Source organism: Rhinichthys klamathensis, unplaced genomic scaffold (assembly GCF_029890125.1).
Source record: "Rhinichthys klamathensis goyatoka isolate OS25496 unplaced genomic scaffold, OSU_Roscu_1.1 h1tg000232l_1, whole genome shotgun sequence".
Lineage (NCBI taxonomy): Eukaryota > Metazoa > Chordata > Actinopteri > Cypriniformes > Leuciscidae > Rhinichthys > Rhinichthys klamathensis.
In genome coordinates, this window is record NW_026606756.1 from 704,601 (window position 1) to 729,284 (window position 24,684).

The window sequence follows — 24,684 nt, forward strand, 5'->3', positions numbered from 1 at the left end:
CGCTAAGCCGCCTTGCCTATGTCTGCTTGCTGTTGCAATGCGTTTTGCATTAATACAAAATTAAGGATAATTTTTTTGCTTCAATATCTCGAGGAAAAGAGGTTTTCCCCTAGCGTAAGATATTACGCAGTACTCGTTCCCTCTCTAGAGAGAACCGAGGTTACGTTAGTAACCGAGTATGTTTTGCACTGAGGAAAAAAACATGTCTCAAACGCATAAAACAGCACAAAATGCTGTTTGATGGTGGATGGATTTGATCCATGATCGACCTCTAGGGCTGCTTAAGGCTATGTTTACACGGAAACGATCTGAAGAGAAAACGCAAAAGTGGCGTTGCGTTATCACTTTTTATTCTGCATTTAGACGAGCGTTATGGTTGGGAAATCCGCGTGCATATGGTGACGCAAAAGTGTGTGAAATTCGATGTAGTATGCACTCCAGGCGGCTAGGTGGCAATGTGAAGCACTGCCACACAACAACACCAATATCTTAGAATATTTTGTACAACTGCTGAAAAGACTCTTGTATGTTTTTCAGAGCTGCTAGGGCAACTTGAAGGTCTGACGTATGGAAATAATCTGACATGTTGGTTGTTATTTTCCTGTACTGGCGCATGCATGTGACGTAAACACGTACGCGACCCACCGTGAGCAGATTTGCGTTTTTACCGTTTAGACGGGAACGCGACGGTGGAGCGTTTTTTAAGATTTGGTGGTTTCACTTTTTTGCGTTTTTAAGCCCCCAAAACGCCGTTGCCGTGTAAACGAAAGGCACATCCGATAAAATATTTTTACGTTTTCACCCGGAATCGTTCTTGTGTAAATGGGGCCTAAGAAATGCGTGCACACGCAATTATCTAGACTAGATAAACCTGGATCAAATTAGTGGGATTGCGTGAACTTAAATTACCTTTTATGAAACCGCTTTTGACCCAATTTATTTATTCAAGTCAGGTGTTAATCCCCCCTTTTCTTAGCGTCTTTTATAAAACAGCCCTCTGGTCATAGGTCAAAAACAAACAATAGTGGTGGGCAGATGAGGCTTCGTGAAACAATGAAACAGTTGAAGCAAATGTGCCATATTGTGTCGAGGCTTCGAAACAATCCGACACCCGTCTCAACGGTGACACCTAGTGGTCACTTGCAGGTGTTGATCTGAAACAACCTTGACAACGAGCCATTAAAAAATTTGTTGTTTTTTTATTATTGTATTTTTCTAATATGTGAAGCTTGTAACCTGTGCTCCTCACTGTGCATAATGTTATTTTGGTCATAAAAAAATAATATTAATAAAAGAAATCAAGCCACAATGTCTCACTTTTTTAATAGATTTTTATTCAAAAATATTAATTTCTCTGCTGTCGAATGACTTAGCCTACTTCTTTTTTTTACAGATAATTCCTCTCACAAGGGACACTTGTTGCTGGCATGAAAAGATATTTTTGATCCATAAATCTATTAGGAAAACCCAAATGATGTCTTGGCTGTAGATTGGGTACTCATATGTAGACCTATAAAATGTATATTCTCAAAATATTATATTATTTTGACAACATATTATATTATATTCACAGTGAAGCTATTTTTAACATGATTGGGACGTTAGGTTGTAGGGCTTAGGTTGACACAGGCCTTTGAACTTTCTAAACAGTGTCCCAACAGTTTGTTATTATATTTCAATTATAATTATATTTCAAACAATGCATACCTTGCTTAGATGGCCCAGCAGTGTCAGTAGCAGACCTAGGTACAGGGGGAATGCTACCATCATCTGCACCCTGCAAAATGGCAGGATGAGTGCTCCTCAAATGGCGCATCATGGATGATGTATTGTTGCAGTAGGCTAGCTGCCGATCACAATATCTCACTTTATTTGGGGTTTCCAAATGGAAATGCTCCCACACCACAGATGTACGGCATGTCTTCTGTGCAGCCTCCATTTTTATCTATCTATGCATCTATATATGCTGTGTATCTATATATATATATGTGTGTATCCATATATCTGTGTATCCATATATGTGTGTATATCCATGTGTGTATCCATCTATTAATCTATCTGTCTATATTTATATCTATGCATCTATTATGTACTCTGTACTCTGTCTGTCTCTAGCCTATCAGTCAATGTGTAAATTTAAATGTAAGCCTAAATATAAACAAATTGCACAATAAATGTCACTATATCACCAAAAATCCGCTATCTCAAAATCAAACTCCTCTCACAAAAAAACCCACGAGGTCAAGATTCGTTGACTTCACTTTTTTACAGATGTGCGATTGTGTGGTCTGTTCCCGGACCTGTCAATCAAACGCCGATTCGGCGGACTATGCCACCTGTCGAAACACTTGTGAAACACTTCGAAGCTTCATTTAGCCGTAGTCACGTGACATGGGTGTTTTGAATCACGCTTCGGATCAGTGGCCCTGTCCCAAATGGCACACTCCGGACTTGTGGACTTCCTCAGAGTCCACACTTCGGTGACGTCATGTAGTGCAGACCTACAGGGCCCTTAGCGCGAGTCCGCGAGGGCGCATTGAGAGGTATTTTTGGGACAGACTCGATCATCACGCCGGAAACAGGAAGACGGTCTGATTGTTGTTATGAACAGGAGCTACAGGTTCGGGGAAATATGCTGCCTATTGTTGTTGTGTTTACATATGACTCAGTAAAGCCCTGACATTCTGTTCTATTTATTTAATGAATCATAATGCGATCGTATTATTCAGCTCGCTATTATAAGCCTATGTTTGAGACATCAACCACTGGTCGATGATCATAATGTTTGTATAAACTTGTCATAAAAACCGTAATGATAATTACACTTAAATATTTTCTTCTCAGCCATGTTAACAATTGTCCGTGAGCGAAATCTCCTCCCATCCGTTGTCTGATTGGCCTTTCGCAAGGATTCCTGGGTAGTTAAAGTGCGTGGAGCCTGCATCTATGCGGGCTTCGCGGAAGACCGCTTCAAGGGTACAAAGGGGGCGCTGCTGAGCACACTTCAGAGCGTTAAAATGCTAAATGGGACGGCCTACGGACTCGTAGACTCGGCGAGCACGCGCAATTTAAGTCCACGAGACCGAAAGTCCGCATGAAGTGCACCATTTGGGACAGGGCCAGTGTTTCGAAACATCTGCGTTTCGGGATCTGGAAAAGCTTCGGAACGTCCGTTTCGCGTCAGCCATCCCTAACAAACAAACATACAAGTCCTGACAGCCTTACAGCCAACCAGATCAAGCTGTGTTTTGAGCATGGTGATCAGATCAACTATGTCTTCACCAGCTTAAAGGTACAATATGTAGGATTTTTCGCCACCAGGGGCCACTAACCTCTTACAATAACAAAGGCGTATATCGATGACGGTTAAGCGGAATTATGGATCTTGTCGTCAAGTTGATGGATCTTTTATGGATGAATGAATACATTGATGTTTTTAACATGACTGTGGTACGAAGCAGGGTGCGATTGCTAATGAGAGACGTATACCAGCCCCACACGAGAGTCCCGTGGATATAAAGAAATAAGGACATTTTATTCTACCGAACTACCCGCAAGTGCTGAATTAATACTCACACAGGTCAGTTTATTAGACAAATGAAACTTGTGAGGTAACGCAGCGCTGTTTCACGAACAGTTACACTATCACACTAAACGGCATTTGAGTGTGTTGAATGTTATTCTGTGTTAGTTTGTTGGCTGTATGAGACTAGCAGTAAGCTAGATCAACATTAGAATAACATACAGATCATATTCTAACATTTCATCATGTTGAACTAAATAACATTAATTAGTTTTATGTACATTTGCTCACCTGTCTAATAAAGTATGCAGCACTTGCGTCTCTGTCAAGTTGAAGTTAGTCGCGGACGTGGATCTCTCGGCATGTCGAAAGATGTTGATCTTCGTTTTAGTCCTCTTTTTGTCTCAAAGTCTGCTTGCCATGGTCCATAATGTTTGAACAAAACAACAACAGCATGTGCGTCCTACTACTAGGCATAACCCAGTTGTCCATGTCTATCGTCATGGTTACTATGGCAGTACGAGCGGAACCGAGGGTAACGCGGATATGACGCCGTTGACTGGCGACTCCTCACCCCTGCTCACACGCCCCGTTTCCTTGGTTAAAATCGCAATTTTCTCACGATTTACAAATAGTTTGAAACATTTGGGATATTGTTAGTAATCAACTAAACAAAATATATAACATTGGCCTAGTGGTTTTTGGATATTTTACTGTGAAAATCCTACATATTGTACCTTTAACCAAGGTGGTCTATGAACCCTAGGTGAGTTTCCCAAAAACATAAATGGTCTCAAGTGCCGCTGAATTGTGTTGTAACGTCGGAACTTGCAGGCTATGTTGACTGAGAAACGCACCCCAGGTTGACCTTGGCCATGTAAAACCAATCCATTGAAATTTATGAGAATCATTTAACACATACACATAGGCCCGCCTCTTTTCACTTTATATGCTGCCATTGGGTGCCATTTTTGAGAAACCTATACATGCATGAATATATGGGGAAATGGTGTTTATAAAAGCGCTGATTGTTTCAAGGGAAGGAATTGAGAGATTATCCTTGTTTGGCTGGTGATGAGTCATTTGGTTTGCGTGAAATTTGAACTCAACATAGGCCTACTGAACAGACTCATAACAAATACAACTTTATCTGACCAGCAGATGGAGCCATAACACATTGTTTTTCAATGCAGGACGCGCTGTACCTGCTCACAGTGAATACTTTTGTCATAAATTAACATGTGAGGTTGTCAAGAAACATACCCTATAACGTGCTATCAGTCTCATTAAAAAAAAATATATATATTATTGCTTCTGTAATTGTGTAAAAGTAACATCATACATAATATCAGTCCTTGTATTTTATTAAGAACTGCATACTACTCGTAATACGTCTTTTACCATATATTTCTATGACATAAATAGTAGAGGACTAGTATGTGGATCCGAACTAAGCATTGAAGTTCATTCGGCCTGTTTCCTGATGACGTCACTGCTCTGCTCTTTAATTTGACTACAGTCCGAGTTTCACTTCAGTAGTGGCGCGTGGTGGGTCAGTCGCTTTTCTCCTTTATATGATTTGTTATAACAAACTGAAATCTGCTGTGGAAAGCGAGTTGAACTTTTAGACTTTGTGACCACGGATGAACCATGGCTACAATAACGTGTCGAGTGCAATATCTGGAGGATTCAGACCCATTTGTGTGCACAAATTTCCCCGAGCCCCGCAGACCTCCGCAGTATGACTTGAACGAGCATTTGCCGTTGAACGAACAGATCGCCGGTGTTCACAAACTGCTCGAAGCGCCTTTGAAGGTCAGTGAATCTCATTCGCCTCATAAAGGGGTGCTGCTGCTTACCTGCGCCGAATGCCTGATAAGTGTCAGCGTAAGTTGCCTATTTTAGGCATCAAAGCTCTGTGTAACGCCAAACTAATGTAATGTGGTTAATGTTTGTATTCATAATCATTTGGAAATGGCTCGGTTCATTATATGAATGAATAGTCCATAGATCAACCCCCTGGTACTGTGTGAGAGTTTATGGTGTAATAGTGGGAGGGGGGTCGGAGTGCACACACATCTAAATGCTTTTGAGGAAAAATGCTGTTCGTCAACATTAGGAGGTCAAACTAAATATGAGAAGAAGAAAAAAGTTGTGGAACACCAAAGTGTTCATTCATGGAATATGCCCATATTGTACAATGTTTCAATGGTCATTCAATTGTCAATGTCCTCATCTAAGGACATTTCTAGGTTAGGTGACTCCTCATTCACATGCCTTATTCAAGATATTGCCTTATACAACTTTTTAACCATTACTAGTAGGAAAGCAGAACAGTGACAGTGTGTATCGTTAAAATAGTGTACAAAATAGATCCATTCTGATTCAATGCACATTAAACCACTTCACAGAGATCTGTTTCCAAGGGGCGTTTCCTCCGAGGAGGCAAGGGAGGCAGTCTCTCCTAAAAAAAACTGGATGAGAAAAGAATCGGTATCCTATTACAACTAAAACAACGCAAATATTACAGAATGTGACATTAAAAAGTGTAAAAGTCATTATTTTTTCTAAAGTAACACTGTCCAACAGTGACACCCGCTGGTAAAGTTAGAGCGGTACACCACGTCTTGCTTCCCCTGAGCCCATTGAGTTTTAACCATAGACAGTAAAAGAAATGGACAGAGCGATCTCATTGGAACTCAGTTGAGACAGTTGAAGCCCACTTTTAGCGATTTTTGAGAACTTCCGTTCCTGACGCGCAGACTCAGACCGACTCAAACTGAGCTTGATGACGTGAGCAACCTGTCTGACAGACGTGAATCTTCTAGTAGCTGTGCGTGAAAATTGCCAACGTTAATCTTGCAGAGACGGGGAACTTGAGCAAAGAGTCCTTTATCGTGAGTGAGCAGGAGTAAGTATTCCGTTTCTTTTATGGACTCATTATCTATGGGCTTCTCTCTTGACGGGACGTCCCCCCGATTGCCTGCGAGCTTCTCCTCCTGTCTGTAAGGTAATTTCTGTACAGCGCGACAGAGAGTCGAGTGGTTATGACGCAATTGTTAGCCTATTTTTACTAAAACTGTTTCTACGGGGCCATAATGTAACATAGAAGGTAATGGAGCCATTTATACATTGTCGTGTTTCTTTAGAAATAAATAATGGACAAATGGAGTCTTTAAACGCCTCTGATGTAAAGTTATTCGCTGTCAAAGTGACGCCAAAATGAATGGTAGTCAATGGAAATGCTAACGCAAGTGAAGTTCTGCTACAAGATGGCGGTACCCGGCCGGCTTCAACTTCCGGTCGATGGATTACCCCCTTGGTTTTAACAGGGGGTAATTGAGAATGAATGGGGGGAAAGTGACGTAAAGGGAGGCAATGCCTCCATCACGCTGTGATCGGATATGATCGGTTATGATTGGTAAATCCCGCCTCTTGTATTCATGCTCATTCACAAATCGGCCTGAATGAACATGATGATGGGAAGACTTATTAAAAAAATAAGTAAACAATTCATCCACTTAGGTATTAGATAGAAATGGCCCGAACACATGATATATTAGTGAATGTAAGTAACTCTTTGAGAGAGTCTCCAATGCTTGAGCTCCAGAAATGCCTGCAGCTGGAAAGTGAGTTGATACTTGCGGAAAGGGTGGGACCTGTAAACAGAAGATAAGCTCAGCTCCTCAATCAGCCCATTATTACAGCACAGCTTCAGATGTGACTGCATCAAACACTACCATATGAGAACAATAACTTCTCTTTTACAGTAGCTGACTGATAATGATGGCTGATTGTTGTGAACGAGTGCATTTTCATACGCATAAATGTAAATGTATTTCCAGGTTTACATGTTTGAGATTTGGATTTTCACTTATTTTGTACTTGTGGTGTAGTTTGTAACTTGTCAGATCAAAATATGTGAAAAAGGACTCATCCTCCAGATGCACATTCAAAAAGCATGAGTCTAATTTGAAGCAGCCATCTGTTTACGTGTTGTCATTAAACCATGTTAGGCAGTGATGTTCCTCTCTCTCTCTCTCTCTCTCTCTCTCTCTCTCTCTCTCTCAATTCAATTTTTTTTTTCAATTCAAAGGGGCTTTATTGGCATGAAAGTTTTTGAAACAATGTTGCCAAAGCATATACAAAATATACAAATAAAATATATAATATATATATTATATATAAACATCTCTCTCTCTCTCTCTCTCTCTCTCTCTCTCTCTCTCTCTCTCTCTCTCTCTCTCTCTCTCTCTCTCTCTCTCTCTCTCTCTCTCTCTCTCTCTCTCTCAGTTAGAGGAGTGTGCACTGCAACTGGCTTCTAATGGCAACTATCTGGATCTGGATTCATCATTTGCTGAACAGAGAGATGATCTGGAGCAGCTCTATGAAGATGTGGAGTAAGAATGACTTAACATTTTGCCATCCAATCATCTTTCTCTCTTACTTTTTCTCTCTTACTTAGTTTGACTTTTCCCAGAGATGGAAACTTGCATAAATAAATAAATAAAAAATAACCTGAGACTTATCTTGCCTGCAGCCTGACTTGCCTTCAACTTCAAAAAAAGAGTCTTTTTGTCTTCAAAAACATTTTCTCAAAATATTGTTTAGATAAAAGGGAGCCTGTCATTCACTCACATATGAAATAAAAAAACAAAAATAAATGTTCAATAGTGGCATTTACAGAAAGAAAAAAAAATTGACAAATTTTTTTTGTTCTAAATTCCCTCCCTTGCTGACTTATGGATAAATTGTTCATTTTAAAAATAATAATGAAAAAACTCTCATACGTTGTTTCAGGGAGGAATTCATTATAATCAAGGAAATAACTTGGGAAAAAAAGTATTGTTCAGCAACAGAGTTTATAAAACTAATGCTTTCTGTACACCTAAAGACTTTGAAAAGATTTAGAAAAGACTTTATAAGATTATCAGCTCACATCTAAAGACTTGGGTTCACAGTTTTTAGTCTCAGACTAAAGATTTTACAAACACTGAATCTTGTAGTGACACTATTTACAGGACTACAACTAGATTATTTTAGCTTTTTAGTCCCACCAAATTCCTCCCATCATGCTCAGCAGTGATTTAACAAAAATGGAGGAGAAGCAGCTACAGTTAGCTACTGTATCACATTATGTTGTATGATCCAAAATATTTCTGAAGGTAGGCCTACAGTGGTGGTGGTATATAAGATAAGATAGACCTTACATTCCCACAATGGGGAAATTCTCAGTGTTGCAGCAGCACAGTCATAGTTAAAAAAAAAATAAATAAAAAAATTTATAATAATAATGTAAACAATATATACAATAAATAAACAGTGCAGTGATGGCTGCTCAGTGCAGTGATGGTGTTCTGCAGGGGGTGGGAGTCACTGTCCAAATTATGTGATTATCATCATTAAATAATAATAAAAATAATAATAAATTATCATTATTATTAAATTATATAAAGGCAACCATACAGTCATGTGAAAAAAGTATGACACCATGAAAGCCTGTCTATTTTTCAACATACGGACATGTAATAACAATTTTAACAATACTGAAAGACCCAGTGATTTAACTAAACAATTTAAAAATAAGGAAGGCCTTTTTAAGACTCTCTGTGAAATGTAATTTTAAAAGAATGCAATTTTTGAGGAGGAATAAACTAGGACACCCCCCATATATTTCCCCCACACTCCTTATGAGTGTGGAAAAGGATTTAAAAAGATATCAAAGGACTTTGACATCAGCCATTCCACCATTTTACCTCACTGAATTAATTTCAACAAAGGGGTATCACTAGTTATTAGGGGTCCTAATTTTTTCCTCTATTAAAATAGGCAAAAAAAAATGTTAATTTATATTGTTTAATTACAATAAATCACTTTCTTTTCCAGGAATGAAAAAAAAAATCTAATTAGACATTGTTATGTGAACATTTCTTAATAAAGAGTTGACTATTTAATGGGATGACAAGCTCGACAAGGCGCTCCTCTTTATCCACGGTCCATTTTCGCCTAATTGTTGCTCGTTGTGTTTCCACGTCCGTCGACATGTTTCTTTGTTGTGACTGATGGCTTCCTGTTTCCGTTGATTGTTTTACGTCACTATGACTACGCTAGGGCTTGCGATAATATCAAACATGTTTGATATGAAAGACTAGAGAAAGACTGGCATAAATCGGGTCACCGACTGCAGATTATCACCTCACATTTAACGATCGAGACGACGGGAGCGCGCCGAGACTCCAGTAAGATTCCTAAAAACGGCCGGTCTTTAGTCTGGGACTGTGAAAATCCTTTGGTGTACCCCCGGCATAACTTGCAACCTATTAAAAAAATTACGAAAGGTATATGAGTCTTGACTCTGTCTCAAATCTTAGTCTTTTGTCACAAATCTAAGCCTAGACTTGATTTGGACTTGAAGGACTTTAGACATGGCTTATGCCGGGCGTGCACCAAAGGATTTTCACAGTCCCAGACTAAAGACCGGCCGTTTTTTAGGAATCTTACTGGAGTCTCGGCGCGCTCCCGTCGTCTCGATTGTTAAATGTGAGGTGATAATCTGCAGTCGGTGACCCGATTTATGCCAGTCTTTCTCTAGTCTTTCATATCAAACATGTTTGATATTATCGCAAGCCCTAGCGTAGTCATAGTGACGTAAAACAATCAACAACCAATAAAATCGTTCTCAGAAACACGGAAACAGGAAGCCATCAGTCACAACAAAGAAACATGTCGACGGACGTGGAAACACAACGAGCGCCAATTAGGCGAAAATGGACCGTGGATAAAGAGGAGCGCCTTGTCGAGCTTGTCATCCCATTAAATAGTCAACTCTTTATTAAGAAATGTTCACATAACAATGTCTAATTAGATTTTTTTTCATTCCTGGAAAAGAAAGTGATTTATTGTAATTAAACAATATAAATTAACATTTTTTTTGCCTATTTTAATAGAGGAAAAAATTAGGACCCCTAATAACTAGTGATACCCCTTTGTTGAAATTAATTCAGTGAGGTAAAATGGTGGAATGGCTGATGTCAAAGTCCTTTGATATCTTTTTAAATCCTTTTCCACACTCATAAGGAGTGTGGGGGAAATATATGGGGGGTGTCCTAGTTTATTCCTCCTCAAAAATTGCATTCTTTTAAAATTACATTTCACAGAGAGTCTTAAAAAGGCCTTCCTTATTTTTAAATTGTTTAGTTAAATCACTGGGTCTTTCAGTATTGTTAAAATTGTTATTACATGTCCGTATGTTGAAAAATAGACAGGCTTTCATGGTGTCATACTTTTTTCACATGACTGTATGGTTGCCTTTATATAATTTAATAATAATGATAATTTATTATTATTTTTTAATGATGATAATCACATAATTTGGACAGTGACTCCCACCCCCTGCAGAACACCATCACTGCACTGAGCAGCCATCACTGCACTGTTTATTTATTGTATATATTGTTTACATTATTATTATAATTTTTTTTTTTTTTTTAACTATCCACTGTGCTGCTGCAACACTGAGAATTTCCCCATTGTGGGAATGTAAGGTCTATCTTATCTTATATACCACCACCACTGTAGGCCTACCTTCAGAAATATTTTGGATCATACAACATAATGTGATACAGTAGCTAACTGTAGCTGCTTCTCCTCCATTTTTGTTAAATCACTGCTGAGCATGATGGGAGGAATTTGGTGGGACTAAAAAGCTAAAATAATCTAGTTGTAGTCCTGTAAATAGTGTCACTACAAGATTCAGTGTTTGTAAAATCTTTAGTCTGAGACTAAAAACTGTGAACCCAAGTCTTTAGATGTGAGCTGATAATCTTATAAAGTCTTTTCTAAATCTTTTCAAAGTCTTTAGGTGTACAGAAAGCATTAGACTGCGTCAGAGACTTAAACATCTTTGCCTCCTTTTCACCCTTCTTATAGTTTTAATGAGTAGGAAATACAGCATAAAGTTCCTTAAAAGTGAAGGAATATTTCCATTCTTGGGTCAGTCAGAGTTCTTAGTCACATTCAAGAACCAAATTTGGGAGAATCGTTCATAATGTGAATGTTACTTACTCACACACAGATATTCTTAGTGAGGCCAGAGGGACAAAATTAGTCAGAGACGCTGGGAACGTGGCTACATAATGATAGAGCGTTTAGAAGAGAGAGTGGATAAGAAAAGCTTACAACACTCCACTGATTAACCTATTTTTTTGGGATGTGCAACAATGTAAAGGTTAATCCAATTTTGACTTCTGGGGACTTTATATCATGGATGTGTTTATCAGCATTAGCTTTCAAATACAAAAAGTGATGTTTTCAGCACTGCCCTCTCTAATGCTATATTTAGTTGTCTTTTTATTACATGGTGGTGTCATTAGACTATAATCATGAGTCATGAGTCATTCCATTCTCAAGTATCTTGATGGTCATGTCCTGTAGAACATTTGTATGTTGGCTTTGTAGATCTGATATTAAATCTTTAATCTTTGAGATTATAAATGAATTCTTAATAACATGCTCCATAGAATAAGTTAGAAACTTGTCTGTTTGTGAAGGTGCAGCTGCTAAAATTCACACCCTTTGGGATACATGACTTAAAGGGGTCATATAATGCCATTTTTGTACAAGCTAATATGATTCTTTAGGGTCTAAATTAAAAGTTTGTAATATACTTTAATTAAAAATTCTCATTAGTATTGTAAGAAAACACTTATTTTACTTGGTCAAAAACAGCTCTGTTTTCAGCACGCCGTTTCAGTGCATATGACTTTAAATGATAATGAGCTTTGCTCACTCCGCCCCTCTGTTCTGTGCGCACGTTTGTAACACAATAACACAATAACCATAATGCGTTGTTCAGTATAAACGTGGGATTATGAATTATATTGAGAACATCATACATAGAAAACATGCCGTAATGTACCCTAAGTGTAAACCTTAGACGCATTCATTGTGAAGCGTGCAGCTAGCGATTTGCAAAGATTAATATAAATATTAATATAAAGTTTTAATAAAACGTTACACTCTCTTCAGTTGTTCTAGAGATTCAGCAGGAACACGAATAGTTGGTGTTCGATCGTTTTTTCATGAGCATCTTCTTAGCAAATCCAGCTTTATACTGACCCTCGTTTATAAAGCAGTCTGGTGTGTGAAATGATTCGCGCAAACATGAGAGCATTGACGTTGCTCGTGGGGAATATTCCCTTCGAAAACAAACTCAGCCACTGCGTCTTCAGCGGTTCGGATTTAGGAACATTAAAATGACTGCTGTGTTTGTTATTACACCCAAGAACAGAACACCACAATCACTTAGACGCCATTCTGCTCATAGACAGTGCTCCAGCATATCAACAATGACCGCACCGGTCCGCGCAGACTATGATTGACAGCTCTCACGAGCGAGGGCGGGTCTGTGTTGAAACGCTGCTGTCAATCAACAATCGTGGGAGGGGCTTCCGACCGTGTGACGTCACACGGTCGAACGGCTCGATTTGAGGCAGGGGAAAACATATAAGGAGATTAAAACAAAAACACTGGATGGATTTTTATCATTATATGATGGTTGTGTACAGGCACTGCCAACACACATTTCAGTACAATCAACTTGTAAAAGTGCATGTACCATTATATGACCCCTTTAAGAAAAATTAGTACGGTCTCATTTGCCAGTTTTTGTATTTTGTTTACGGTTTACAGTTTACAATGACGGTTAGGTTTAGTGGTGGACCTTCATGCTTACTTTCTTTCAAAAATCACATTGTACATATTTGCTATACAAAATCACCACCTCGTAAAATACTTAATGCACAAAAGTGTACTTTTAGTCCAGATCTAATTTATCTAGTTTGTGCGTGAGAAAGGGGCATTCAGTTTATTTTGTTTCATACTAATTAGACTATTGTTTAGCTCCCAAGATTCATTTACATTTTCCTTCAGCTGATTCAGGAGATTGATTGAAATTCAGTTTTTAGTTCATACAACTGCATCCAATTCTTTAAACCTCTAATTCACCTCAGAAGAATTAAAGATTGTTTTTATATAAATAAGCAGTGTGCACTGCTGTAAGTTGTGAGTAAGAGTGACACATTGATTCATTTTCTTCTCTTGCTCCCTTTCTACCTCCGGCTCGGTCTTTGTCTCTAGTGTAGGTGAAATGCTCAACTTTCCTCAGCTAAAGGACAGATTGTTCAGTTTGTAGTTTGTGTATTTTTAATCCAACCTTATTTCAGTATTAGACGTAAAACATTATTTTAGCCTGCCATTGTTACGGATGTGCGTCTGGCAGAACAAAGTCAAATCAAGAACATTTCTATGATGTTTGTAGGTCTCAGTCTCTACACATCCATCCATTTGTTCCTCTGACCGGATGGAACGGAGTTGAAACAACGCTGCTGATTCTGTTATAGTCAGGAAATGCACTGATAACTCTATTCTCTCTGTGTTTGTGTTTAGTCTTTGACAGTATAGCTGAGGAATTCCCCCATTTTGTGTTTTTTGTTTTGTAACAATTCATGGTAAAATTAGTCATTTTCATCTGATAGCAGATAAATGTCTGTTTTATGTCCACAAGATCATAAGTATTTGATTTCTCATTAAGGATACGCTTTTCTGACATTGTTAAATGCTCAATCATGCTCAAAATGCTGATGAAATAAAATCTACACGGGTGTATGCCGTTTAACAGTTTTTGGGTTGTACCATGACTCTTAAGTACTACTGGTACTGTGACAGTACAGCTTGAAGAAAATGGCCCTATTTAACTCTCTAGCGTGGTTTACACGTTGATGTTTAAGAAGACCTGGCTTGACTAGAAGCACTAATTTGATATTAATGCTTATTTATTATTCATTTATTCTGTTTAAACCTTGCGAAACTCATATGTAGAACGTCTGTGATCCCCCTGAATGTTCGGCCTTACCTAATTATGACAGGTATCAGTTTCACTAAATCATTTACTAGCGTTGCTTGGTAACACACAGTCATTGGACACACCAAAGGCATGAGTGATTTCACACAGGCAGAGCCAGCATTGCAGTGAGTGTGCTGACCACAGATTAGACTGGCCGTCTCAGAATACACTGAATAGAGCAAAAACACTAAACCGCAGATCTAGAACTCTGAGTCAGCTCAAAATGAAGTATTGCATAACTTTGGTACTGTAATACTTATACTGATTTTTTTTTTTTTTTCAGATTTGTTCAGTCTTGGTATGGAGAACCAGTTTAAAACTAGAGTGTTGTATTTCTAAAGAGTATTGTGAAGTAAATGTAAAAGCATGTACAGTCCATTCCACTCAAAAGCTTGGGATCAGTTTTTTGGAAAGACATTTTTATTCAGTCATTAAAGACATTCTTTTTAGTACTTTTATTCAGCAACGATGCATTAAATTGATCAAAAGTGACCGTTAAGACACTTATAAGGTTAAAAAATATATATTTTTTAAATAAATGCTGTTCTTTTGAACTTTTCTATTCCTCAAAAAATCCTGGAAAAAAATCTTTGGTTACACTATTTAAATGTATCCTTGTTACAGTGTTGTTATACATTTTAAATAGTTAGTAATATTAACATCAACAACATGCCTTTACTATTGCATGTAATTATGCATAATTTACCTTTTTTATTACAGTAATTACATGTAACGACACTGTAAGATTAAGTGTTGCCAACTGTTTTATGGTTTCCACAAATGTATTAAGCAGCACAACTGTTTTCAATATTTGTAATAATAATAATAATAATAAATATTTCTTGAGCAGCAAATCATCCTATTAGAATGATTTCTGAAGGATCATGTGACACTGAAGACTGGAGTAATGATGCTAAAAAAAAATCAGCTTTGACATCACAGGAAATATTAATAGAACATTTTTAAATATAAATAATATTACAAAATATTTGTATCTTACTGAACTCAAACTTTTGAACATTATTGTATTTTATCAAGAACTGATTCAGCATGAGTTAAGATTTTTTTTAAGCTTGAGACCACTGCTAAATCTGTTAAAATCATGTTCAGCTCTGTCATGCACTCAAACTCAAGCGATGTAGCCAGTGTATATGTCACCCACCTAAACCTCTTAAGTCTAAGGGATACAATTGTTGGGATAATGATACAGTACAACTTTTACTCGTTGCCTCTCTTTCTTCTGCCATGGACTTTTTTTTTTTTTTTACTGACTTGATATTTTGGTCATGTAGAATGAGTATGCATTGATATAATGGTACCTACTGTACACTTTTCAGAGAAGGCCAAATATATTGTGGCATAATTATCAACACAATGTCACTAATGTAATTAAAAATATTGATTCTTTGCATAACAATATTAATTCAGTACTGTGATGCAAAATATTGCCATACTTTGCAATGTCTTTTTTTTTCTACAGAATGTAAAAGTAAAAGTACACTCTAAAAAAAAATGGTTCTTCAGGGGTTCTTTGCGGTGGTCATGGTGCTATATAGCACCACTACCATTTAAAGAACCTGTTAAGCCCAATTTGGTTCTTCAGCGGTTCTTCAGTGGTTCTCTGGGGTGGTTAAGGTGCTCTATGGCACCTCTAAAGGTTCTACATAGCACCATTTGACAAAGATAAGTGCTATATGGCACTTAAAGTGGTTCCCCTATGATTACAAGCCAATGAACCACTTTTAGTGCTATTTAGCACCATTTTTGTTTAGAGTGTAGTTGACCATGTTACAGGATGAAAAATATAGCAAAAAGTGACTTGTTGGAGGACTAGCAGCTGCTCCATGCCATAATTTCTCATTACAAAGTATTTTTAATTGGGTGGTCATATTTTTTCTAAGTGCACAGTGTTTGCATTTGTGGGTGCATGTGTTTAAAGCATACATGCTGTGTATGTATTTGTAAGCTGGCAAAATTGTAGCCAGAGCTCCTTCAGGTTCGCTGAAACTGACAACAGGAAACACGTCATTTGAAGCAGCAGCACTTGGAAAGTAGAAGACGAAACTGGAGTGTGTGTGGCGTGTGTTCATGTTTAAGTGTCTTTGTGACTGGGCGTATGAACCACACAGAACATTGTGCAGAAAACGTAAGACTTGGAGCAGTCCATTTTTAGCCACGAACACCCTTGATGCATAGTTTCCATGCCTGTTTACTCTCTCTTTCCATACCTTAATCCCTTCTGACCCATATTCTCTCTTCCTGACTCTGTCTCCAGTCAACCTTCAGTAAAGTGTATGTGTCTGCAACTGGAATAATGACCAATTCATAATGTGGTTTAAATGTACTTTGCTCCATCTGTATTATTATTCAAGTAGTGAAGGAATTCAGGTGAATAGAACTTGCCTAGAATGCTGATGATAAGCATAAACTGGTCGTTTATGTGAATGAAAGTTATTGAGTTTGCTTAATTTTTCTTCTTTCTACAGAAAAGGCAAAAAGCCCATCTTGATTCTCCGTACGCAGCTCTCAGTGCGGGTTCATTCCATCCTAGGTAAGAGCAGCACAATAATACGCCTTGATGAACGTGACAGATTATTTGTGCGCTCATTTCAGCGTTTGTATGTGTTTTGCTGAGGTGGCAAGTACGTCATCCCTGGCTTTCCACTCTGGCTGTTGGTTTAGTTTGTCTTGGAGAAGGAAAAAATGGCCTACGTTCTCCAGAAATGCTGAAATGATATTATCTCTGTTCGGGTTTCCCCTCAGTTGGGATCATTCCAACTATATCCTCAAATTCTTCAATGACACCTTCAGCGAGCTAGCTTCTCATTGATCTATTAAAGTAATGAATATAAGAGTGCCACACTTAAAGGGTTAGTTCACCCAAAAATGATAATTCTGTCATAATTAATTACCCTTATGTTGTTCCAAATCCGTACAACTTTAGTTCATCTTCGAAACAAAAATTAAGGTATTTTAATGAAATCTGAGATTTCTAGTCGTTAATTGACAGTCTACGTAACTACCACTTTGACGCTTCAAAAAGTTCATAAAGAGATCCTAAAATAAATATGAAGTGAGGGGTTTGGTCCAAATTTTCTCTAGAGACACAATTGCTCTAGGCTTTTATTCACATATAAACATTCATCAACACGCATCGGTTGTGGTAAACAGACGCTCAAGCATGTTCACTTGATGTTCGAGAACCAATGCGGTTCATTCTCGTGGTACGTAGCACGTTTAAGCTTCAGCAAGAGGTTTGTTCTCGCGCGTCAAGCAGGTTTGGTTGAGCTTCTGTTTGTTCACTGATCAATGTTAATATGCAAATAAAAGCCTAAATTAAATTTGTTCATCATATAAAGTGATGAAGTCTCTTCAGAAAATTTGGAGCACACTACATGACTTTTGCCCAGATTTCAGTTTGGACGAGTCAACACTAGATGCCAGATATCAGAGCCAGTCTGGGAGAAGAAATGTTGTGAAATTTTAGCTTCAGACTAGAATGGATTGTTTTCATTTGTCATGCATCTCCTCAGTTTCAGTAGTACAGCCCCAGGTGTGTACTGTTAAGTTGGAATCTAATTTCTGATGTCCAGGATGTAGTTAAAGAATTACCATTGTGAGTGTTCCCTCTCCAGTGATGCTTAGAAATTGCAGAATGAATGACAGCCAATCAATGTGACCAAACCAGAACACTCCAGTTATAATCAACATAGCTATCTGCACTGTGAGTTGGCAAGTTTCATGTGATGGTGTAAACTTTCCTTTGTTCATCTTTTTTTTTCAAGTGATTTTTTTTTTTTTTTTTTTTTTTTTTTGAGGCAGAAAATATTCGAGGCTATTAAAAAGCATTTGAGGCTTTAGGCCAGTAGCCATGGCATATAGTCACGCCCCTGCTCTTAACTATCCGACGAGCTGGATGGCGCCTTGCATGGCTGACACCGCCGTCGGTGTATGAATGAGTGAGTGAATGGGTGAATGTGAGGCAAGATGTAAAGCGCTTTGGTGGCCATTGGGTCTGTGAAAGCGCTATATAAATGCAGTCCATTTACCATTACCATTTACCCACTTTCATTAGTATTGTGTGACATAAGGTAAACAGATAGGCTCAAACATGGAAACGCCTCTCTCCCCTCTTTCTGTCTGTTTAGATTTATTTTTCTACTGTGTGTGACATTATCCTGATTTATTTTTCTACTGTGTGTGTGTGTGTGTGTGAGACACAAAGAGAGTAACATACCTCAACACAGGACAGACCGGTCCAGCCCTGCGGTTTTTGGGTCACTGTATGGTACACGCTACACAACACTCCCAACTGGCTCTGATGGTGTGCTGTGTGGTATACATTAATCTGTGGAATTGCTTTTGTGCTCATGCACAATTGATAGATTTACCAGTTTTACATGATACATTTCTATTGCTAACTGTGTTGTAATAATTGAGGTAATGCTGAGTCCTTGCTGTAGTATTCTTACATTCTGCTAAGAACCAATCATATGCATAGACAGAGTATCCTGTGTTCTTATTGGCCATGTCACATGTCAGTAAAATGTTGCAATATAGCTTTGAACAGTCCAGTATGCATCTTGCGATTAAAGAGTTAGCACTCATGTTTGCATGTATGATCTGAGTTAATAAATCCTCATGATAAAATGACTTCGGCGTGCACCTAGAGTTTCCTTGAATACCTCATCATATTAAAAGCAAAAGCATTACACTTGCAGCTTGTAATTGTGTTATCAGGAATGTCATGTGGAATGTTTAGGAATTTAGGTAGGGGGGAGACAGCCTTTATCTCCCTCTGTTTTCCTGTTGGTTTAGAAATAAGCTGATGCTGCATCCTGCATAGTCATATTTGAATCATGAAATACTTCCCTCTAAAGAGGAATTCAAATGTTTTAAGTGGAAAGAAAGAAACAAAGAAATAGCACTTTGCACAGGTTCTCACAAAACAATGTAATTCATCATATCCTGTACTCAATCAAGTTTTTTTTTTTTTTTTTTGCTGTCTGCTAGTAAAAGTTCAAAGCTTTTCTCAGAACCCTCAGCTTGTAGGTCTTTGCCATATTTAAACTTTCTCCAACTGGATAAATTAGAATATCATATTATTGTATGCTGTACACATCAAGATTTGTAATGTTTAAAGATGGAAGGGATTCAGTTTTGAGCTGGAGAGTAGCCTACTATAATGGTCACATTTACAGTTTGCGCACTTTTGTACAAAACAAAAAAAAATTAATCTGCAATAGCTTTGGGGTCAGTGGTTCTCAATTTCAAAAAAAAAAAAAAAAAAAAAAACGGGACAAACTTTTAAGGTGGCTTAAAGATTAATTACGATGATTTAAAATGGGACTAAATGAACATTTTAAAATTTAGCCAAAACAACTAAAAAATAAAGATATTTCTCAATTTAAATCACCATCTCAACAATTTTTTTTTTTTTTTTTTTTTTTTGAAAGATCTAATTCCCACTGTATTGAAATACCTGGATATTTAAGTGTGATATCTAGACCTCAGAAAGTCATGTAAATGAAGTCTTATAACGCAATGGGCATTTTATATTGATTATATATTTTTTTCAGTTGTGCCATCTTTAAAATATTTTATCGAGTAGAAGTTGTGAGTAAATAGTATTTAAAAATATATTATAAATGTATTCTTAATCCTTATCAATCATGAAAAAAAAAAAGGAAAAGTCCTATGACTTTATAAAGTCATATAAGTCAAATATAGCCTTATTGCTGTGCATAATGGGGGTAAAAAAAAAAAAGGTTGGTGCTTTGGATTTCTGAAAATGGCCCTTTTTGGATTTCTGGTTTCAGACAAAATATGCAGATATATTATGTAATACATGCAGTTTGTTTAGTGCTTGATTAAACTGCATGTGTAATATTGAAGCAACAATACATTGCCAAATAATAGATTGTGATGTCCATCCAAATAAAAACAACAGCTTCATGTGCTTTACTTTTAATTTAATTCAAATCGTTCAGAATAATCACTTTTGATAAAGCTCCTGTATAGGCGTAAGCTCAGAAAAGGCTGTGGTGTTTTTTTAAGTGTTTCCCAAGTAATTGTCTGTAGGAGCAACAGTGTCATTTAAATTGGGCAACAGGAAATGCCATTCTGCAGATAGGTCATCCCTAAGGCCTCAGGCTCCTATTTCTTACTCTGTTTGTGTGAGGCTGGTCAGCAGCACATACTGTTCAAATTTTAGCAAAGCCAACCATACGTCTGTCATTAGCATTCATTCTCTAACACCTCTACAGGCCCCTCTCCCTTGCACAGACACGTGAACATGACCCACAGGTCATGTTCATATTCAAGTAAACATTTTATTTAATCACTTCAAGTGCTGTTTCAAACCTTGACATGTACTACATTGTGCCAAAACAGGACAGCTGTGTTAAGGAAGAAAAGACTATTTCAACTTCAGTTTCATGCCGACTTTAAGTAAACTGCTGCCACCCCGCGCACTCTTAACCCACTTATATACCTCTAAAATCTCTTCTTGTGTGAGCTGGAGAGAGTTAAATATTTAAGCTGTAGATGGAAGAAGCACAGTGACTTCTGGATCTAACTAAACTGTTGTTGGCTGATCTGCTTCAAATCCCTGTGTCTCCATACTGCAGGCTGCCCACAGTCATGGGAAACCTGGAATTATCAGGGACATCCCAGGCCTGGAAAGGTCATGGAAATTAGTTAAATCTTTATGGAATTGACTCTTTTTTTAAATGGATATATCTTTTTAGTGCATGTAAAAAGAGTAGTGAACTCAAAGTCAGTGGGGTCAATTTTTGAGCTGAACGCAATGGATATTAAATGGTTGAAACATTCTTTAAAATAGCTTTAAAGAATGAGGATGAATAAAAAGGTGTGGGAAGGGAACCCTGTGATATCAAAGGCAAACTGTAAGCCAGTCTCTGATTTCTGCATGTCAGCTCCACTTGTTCAGACTTGTTGGCTCTCATATTGTGTGCTCTGAAAGAAAAGGTTATAATCTGGAGCTCTTATAAGTTTCATTGACATCTATTCCAAATGTCCTTTCCATTGAACTGACTTCACTGTAGCAGTTCATAAATGGATATATTTACTTTTTTTCCAAGACTATGTAGTTACAATTGGTGGTGGTGGTAAATTGAAATATTATCCACCCCAGACTCTTACACCCCCACCTCCTCAATTGCTCTGAGCTGGTTTTCTAAGCATGGCTGGCTGGCAATTGTTTGGTCCACCGGGATATGAGGGTGGTTTAGCTGGACCCGCATGCATCCTTTTGGAGTTTATAAAATGTGTCTGTGTAGAGATACAATGCTGAATGCCTGCAAGTACTCCATGTTCCAGATTAAATTTGTATTTTTCCTTTCAGGCTAATCAGAAGCTAATGTGCCAACACATGTACTGTGGGTTACCTAAGTCTGCAAAACCCTGGAACATTTTTCCATGATACTGCAAATCCAATTTTAGCTCACCATCTCTTTTTCCCCCCTCTGTGCCCAAGTCGTTTATGACCATTAAAGCTTGATCTCTCTGTGACTTTTTTTTTTGCCTTGTTCCTCATCCAATTGATAGACTCTATCTAAAGCATCACACTCACCCCTGAAGCATTTCACATCCCTGTGATGGCATCTCTCTGGGGACTCCTCATACCCTTGGTGACTCATTTAGATCACAAGCTTTCATACCTAGTGAAATTCTTCAATAATACTGGTGTCATGATATTATTTTGTGAGCCGGTGCTGGTGTCAAATCTGGATCAGGATTTGGCAGGAGTCCAGTGGATATACTATAAGTCATTAGCCTGTCAGAGTCTGTCAGAGTTTACATGTATTTTTCCAACTACCAGGGATTCCCAAACTTTTTGCCAGAGCTCTTTGACCTAAAATATTTACCCCTTGAGATTTTAAGTTAATCTTTAATTTAATATCACATTCACATGTTCAGTTTTTAATGTTGGTTCATGGTTATCTGACATGCAAGTAAACAAGTAAAATATTTCATCTTTTTTATTTTTATTTTTGTTTTTATTTAAATTTGTAAATTTTTATGAAGAAATTACTAGCTTTTTATCGTCACAAACCCAAGTTTTTGGAATCCCTGATGTATGAATTTTGAATATTTAAAGCAGCACTAAGTAGGAATTCCGTTTTTGTCAAACAGCGACCCCTAGAGTCGCCCAACACCACATGTATACGGCGACGGGTTATTTCTGTTTGATGCTCATTTTATAAGATCGTTTTTTTGCCGTAAAGCAATTTGTTACCTCGCGAGACCTGATATCACACGATACTTCCTAACACTGAGGCCCAAAGTTGCAAGGGTGGTTTTGCGGCTCACAGGCACCAGGGGGGTGCGAGACGACCACCATTCAACACGAAATCAGTAATATAAACATTACAATGACTCCAAAGCTGTTCGGTTAAGGTAAAAAAGTTACTTAGTTCACCTTTAAAGGTGCATTGCGCACCTCTCTGAGTTTTTGCAGAACTATGCCCCCCTCTGGCGACAAGCGAAACTGCCTTACTGTCTTTGTCTTGCGTGGAGTTTGCGTTGGGGTTTATGAACTACAAGCCGGTCTCTTTGAATCCATCTTCTACTTTTGTCGAAAGTTGACTGAAGTTTTGTCGCTCGAGTTGTCTTCGCTAATACGGAGAATGGCGGCGAATACACAAACCTGCCAGACATAGCCAGGGGAGCGTGAACGCGCATGACGTCACGCCCAGTCTCACGTTCCGGCCCGAATCCCTCTTATTTATTTTACTGTACAGGATAATAGAGGCAATCGCAGTGATCAGAGAAGGGATCATTCAGCCCATCAGGCAATTGTTTAAGCATGTATGGGTTAGAAAAACGGGTATTTTTAACATGAAATGTTGCGCAATGCACCTTTAACAATATTATTTATTCGCTGGTTGGTTGGTTGGTTTGAATAATTGACTTAAGATAATGTGAAACTATGTGAATTTTCAACTGTTAATATGCACTTGAGGGAGATCTCCTAAATTGTGTCATGGAGCTACCATTTTCCTCCATTACATCTTTGATGTGAGGAAACACATGCCCAAATGGTCAAAACAGTGTTTTTGTTTTTGCAGAAAGAGTCTTTCTGTGCAGATTTTGACTTGTGAAACTTCAGAACATCCACTTCAGGCTAGCACAAAATGCAGATGTTGAGAGTTCATGTGCTTATCATGCATTTCCATTTGGACAGTAACAGTATGGATATTCAGCAAGTATGTATAATTCACAGTTTTGTGGATATTTCAATGAATCTTTGTTTGTGAAAAATTGTAGATGTAGCTAGCAAAACACCAAGATAAATGGTTAGATTGCCTAAAGCTGAAGCAAGTCGCTTTGGATAAAATGTCTGCCAAATGCATAGATTAATGTAAATGTAAACTAAGTTTGCATGCCAAGTAATGTCTGCAAACATGGAACCATTAAGCAAATCATGTCAAAATGAAAAGCATTTTTAAAGGTTCTCAAAACATTTAACAGTGTTTAAGCTTATTTTCAGTCAGTATAAGGATGTTTGTGCCTTTTCCTTCCACCCTCTCGCTTTGTGTAAGGTGCCAGGCACACTTGGCTGTTGTCACTAGTTCAGTAATGGTCAATCCTTATCACCAACTTAATGTATTGGCAGCAGTGACAGAATTATTTCATGCTGTGGTGCTCTTGGCTCAACATTCACAGCAGCCCTCTGACCAAATAAGTTCGGTATATAGGGCTTTTTATTAGTAGAACATGTGCCGTGTTATTTTAAAGAGATGAGAACATTATGGACACAACAAAATCTTTAGTCCCCAGACTATCCCTCTCTATATATACTAGTTTGTGGTTACACTCATGACCTTTCTTGTGTGTTTTTATGTCTGCTCACACCTGGCGTCAGTTTTAAGTCATTAGCGTTTCATCCACTGGATTTAGGGCATGCACGTTGTTGCTCTTATAACAGAGGCCAAGAACCCTCTTGCAATAAGTGGGGTTTGAAGTCGCAGAAGGCAGTGAGTGATAAAGATCTGTTCATGTGAACTTAAGTGGACACAGATACCCAACAACAGCACAGTTCTTTGGCTGGTGGACAAAGCTCTAAGCTTAACACATGATGTTGATAATGTGACAGTTGAATCAGCTGGGTAAAAGTCTATCATTTAGCATGCCAGTCACATTTTAATAAGAGGAAACTTTCCCAGTTTAGGGACCATTGTAATGGTCGGGGATCAGTAACTACTAAAGTTTAATAAATTTAGGTTGTCCTGTA

At 38.0% G+C, this 24,684-nt stretch overlaps 1 protein-coding gene across 1 annotated transcript in view; it reads left to right on the plus strand.

The window, feature by feature from the left end:
• The first annotated feature begins 5,116 nt into the window (after positions 1-5,116).
• Positions 5,117-24,684, plus strand: part of fhod1 (formin homology 2 domain containing 1) — a 50,412-nt gene continuing 30,844 nt past the window's right edge. The window contains exons 1-3 of the mRNA XM_056265333.1: positions 5,117-5,338; positions 7,817-7,923; positions 16,913-16,977. Coding sequence (XP_056121308.1) covers positions 5,174-5,338; positions 7,817-7,923; positions 16,913-16,977 — 337 coding nt within the window. The 5' untranslated portion in view covers positions 5,117-5,173. The remainder of the gene's footprint in view (positions 5,339-7,816; positions 7,924-16,912; positions 16,978-24,684) is intronic.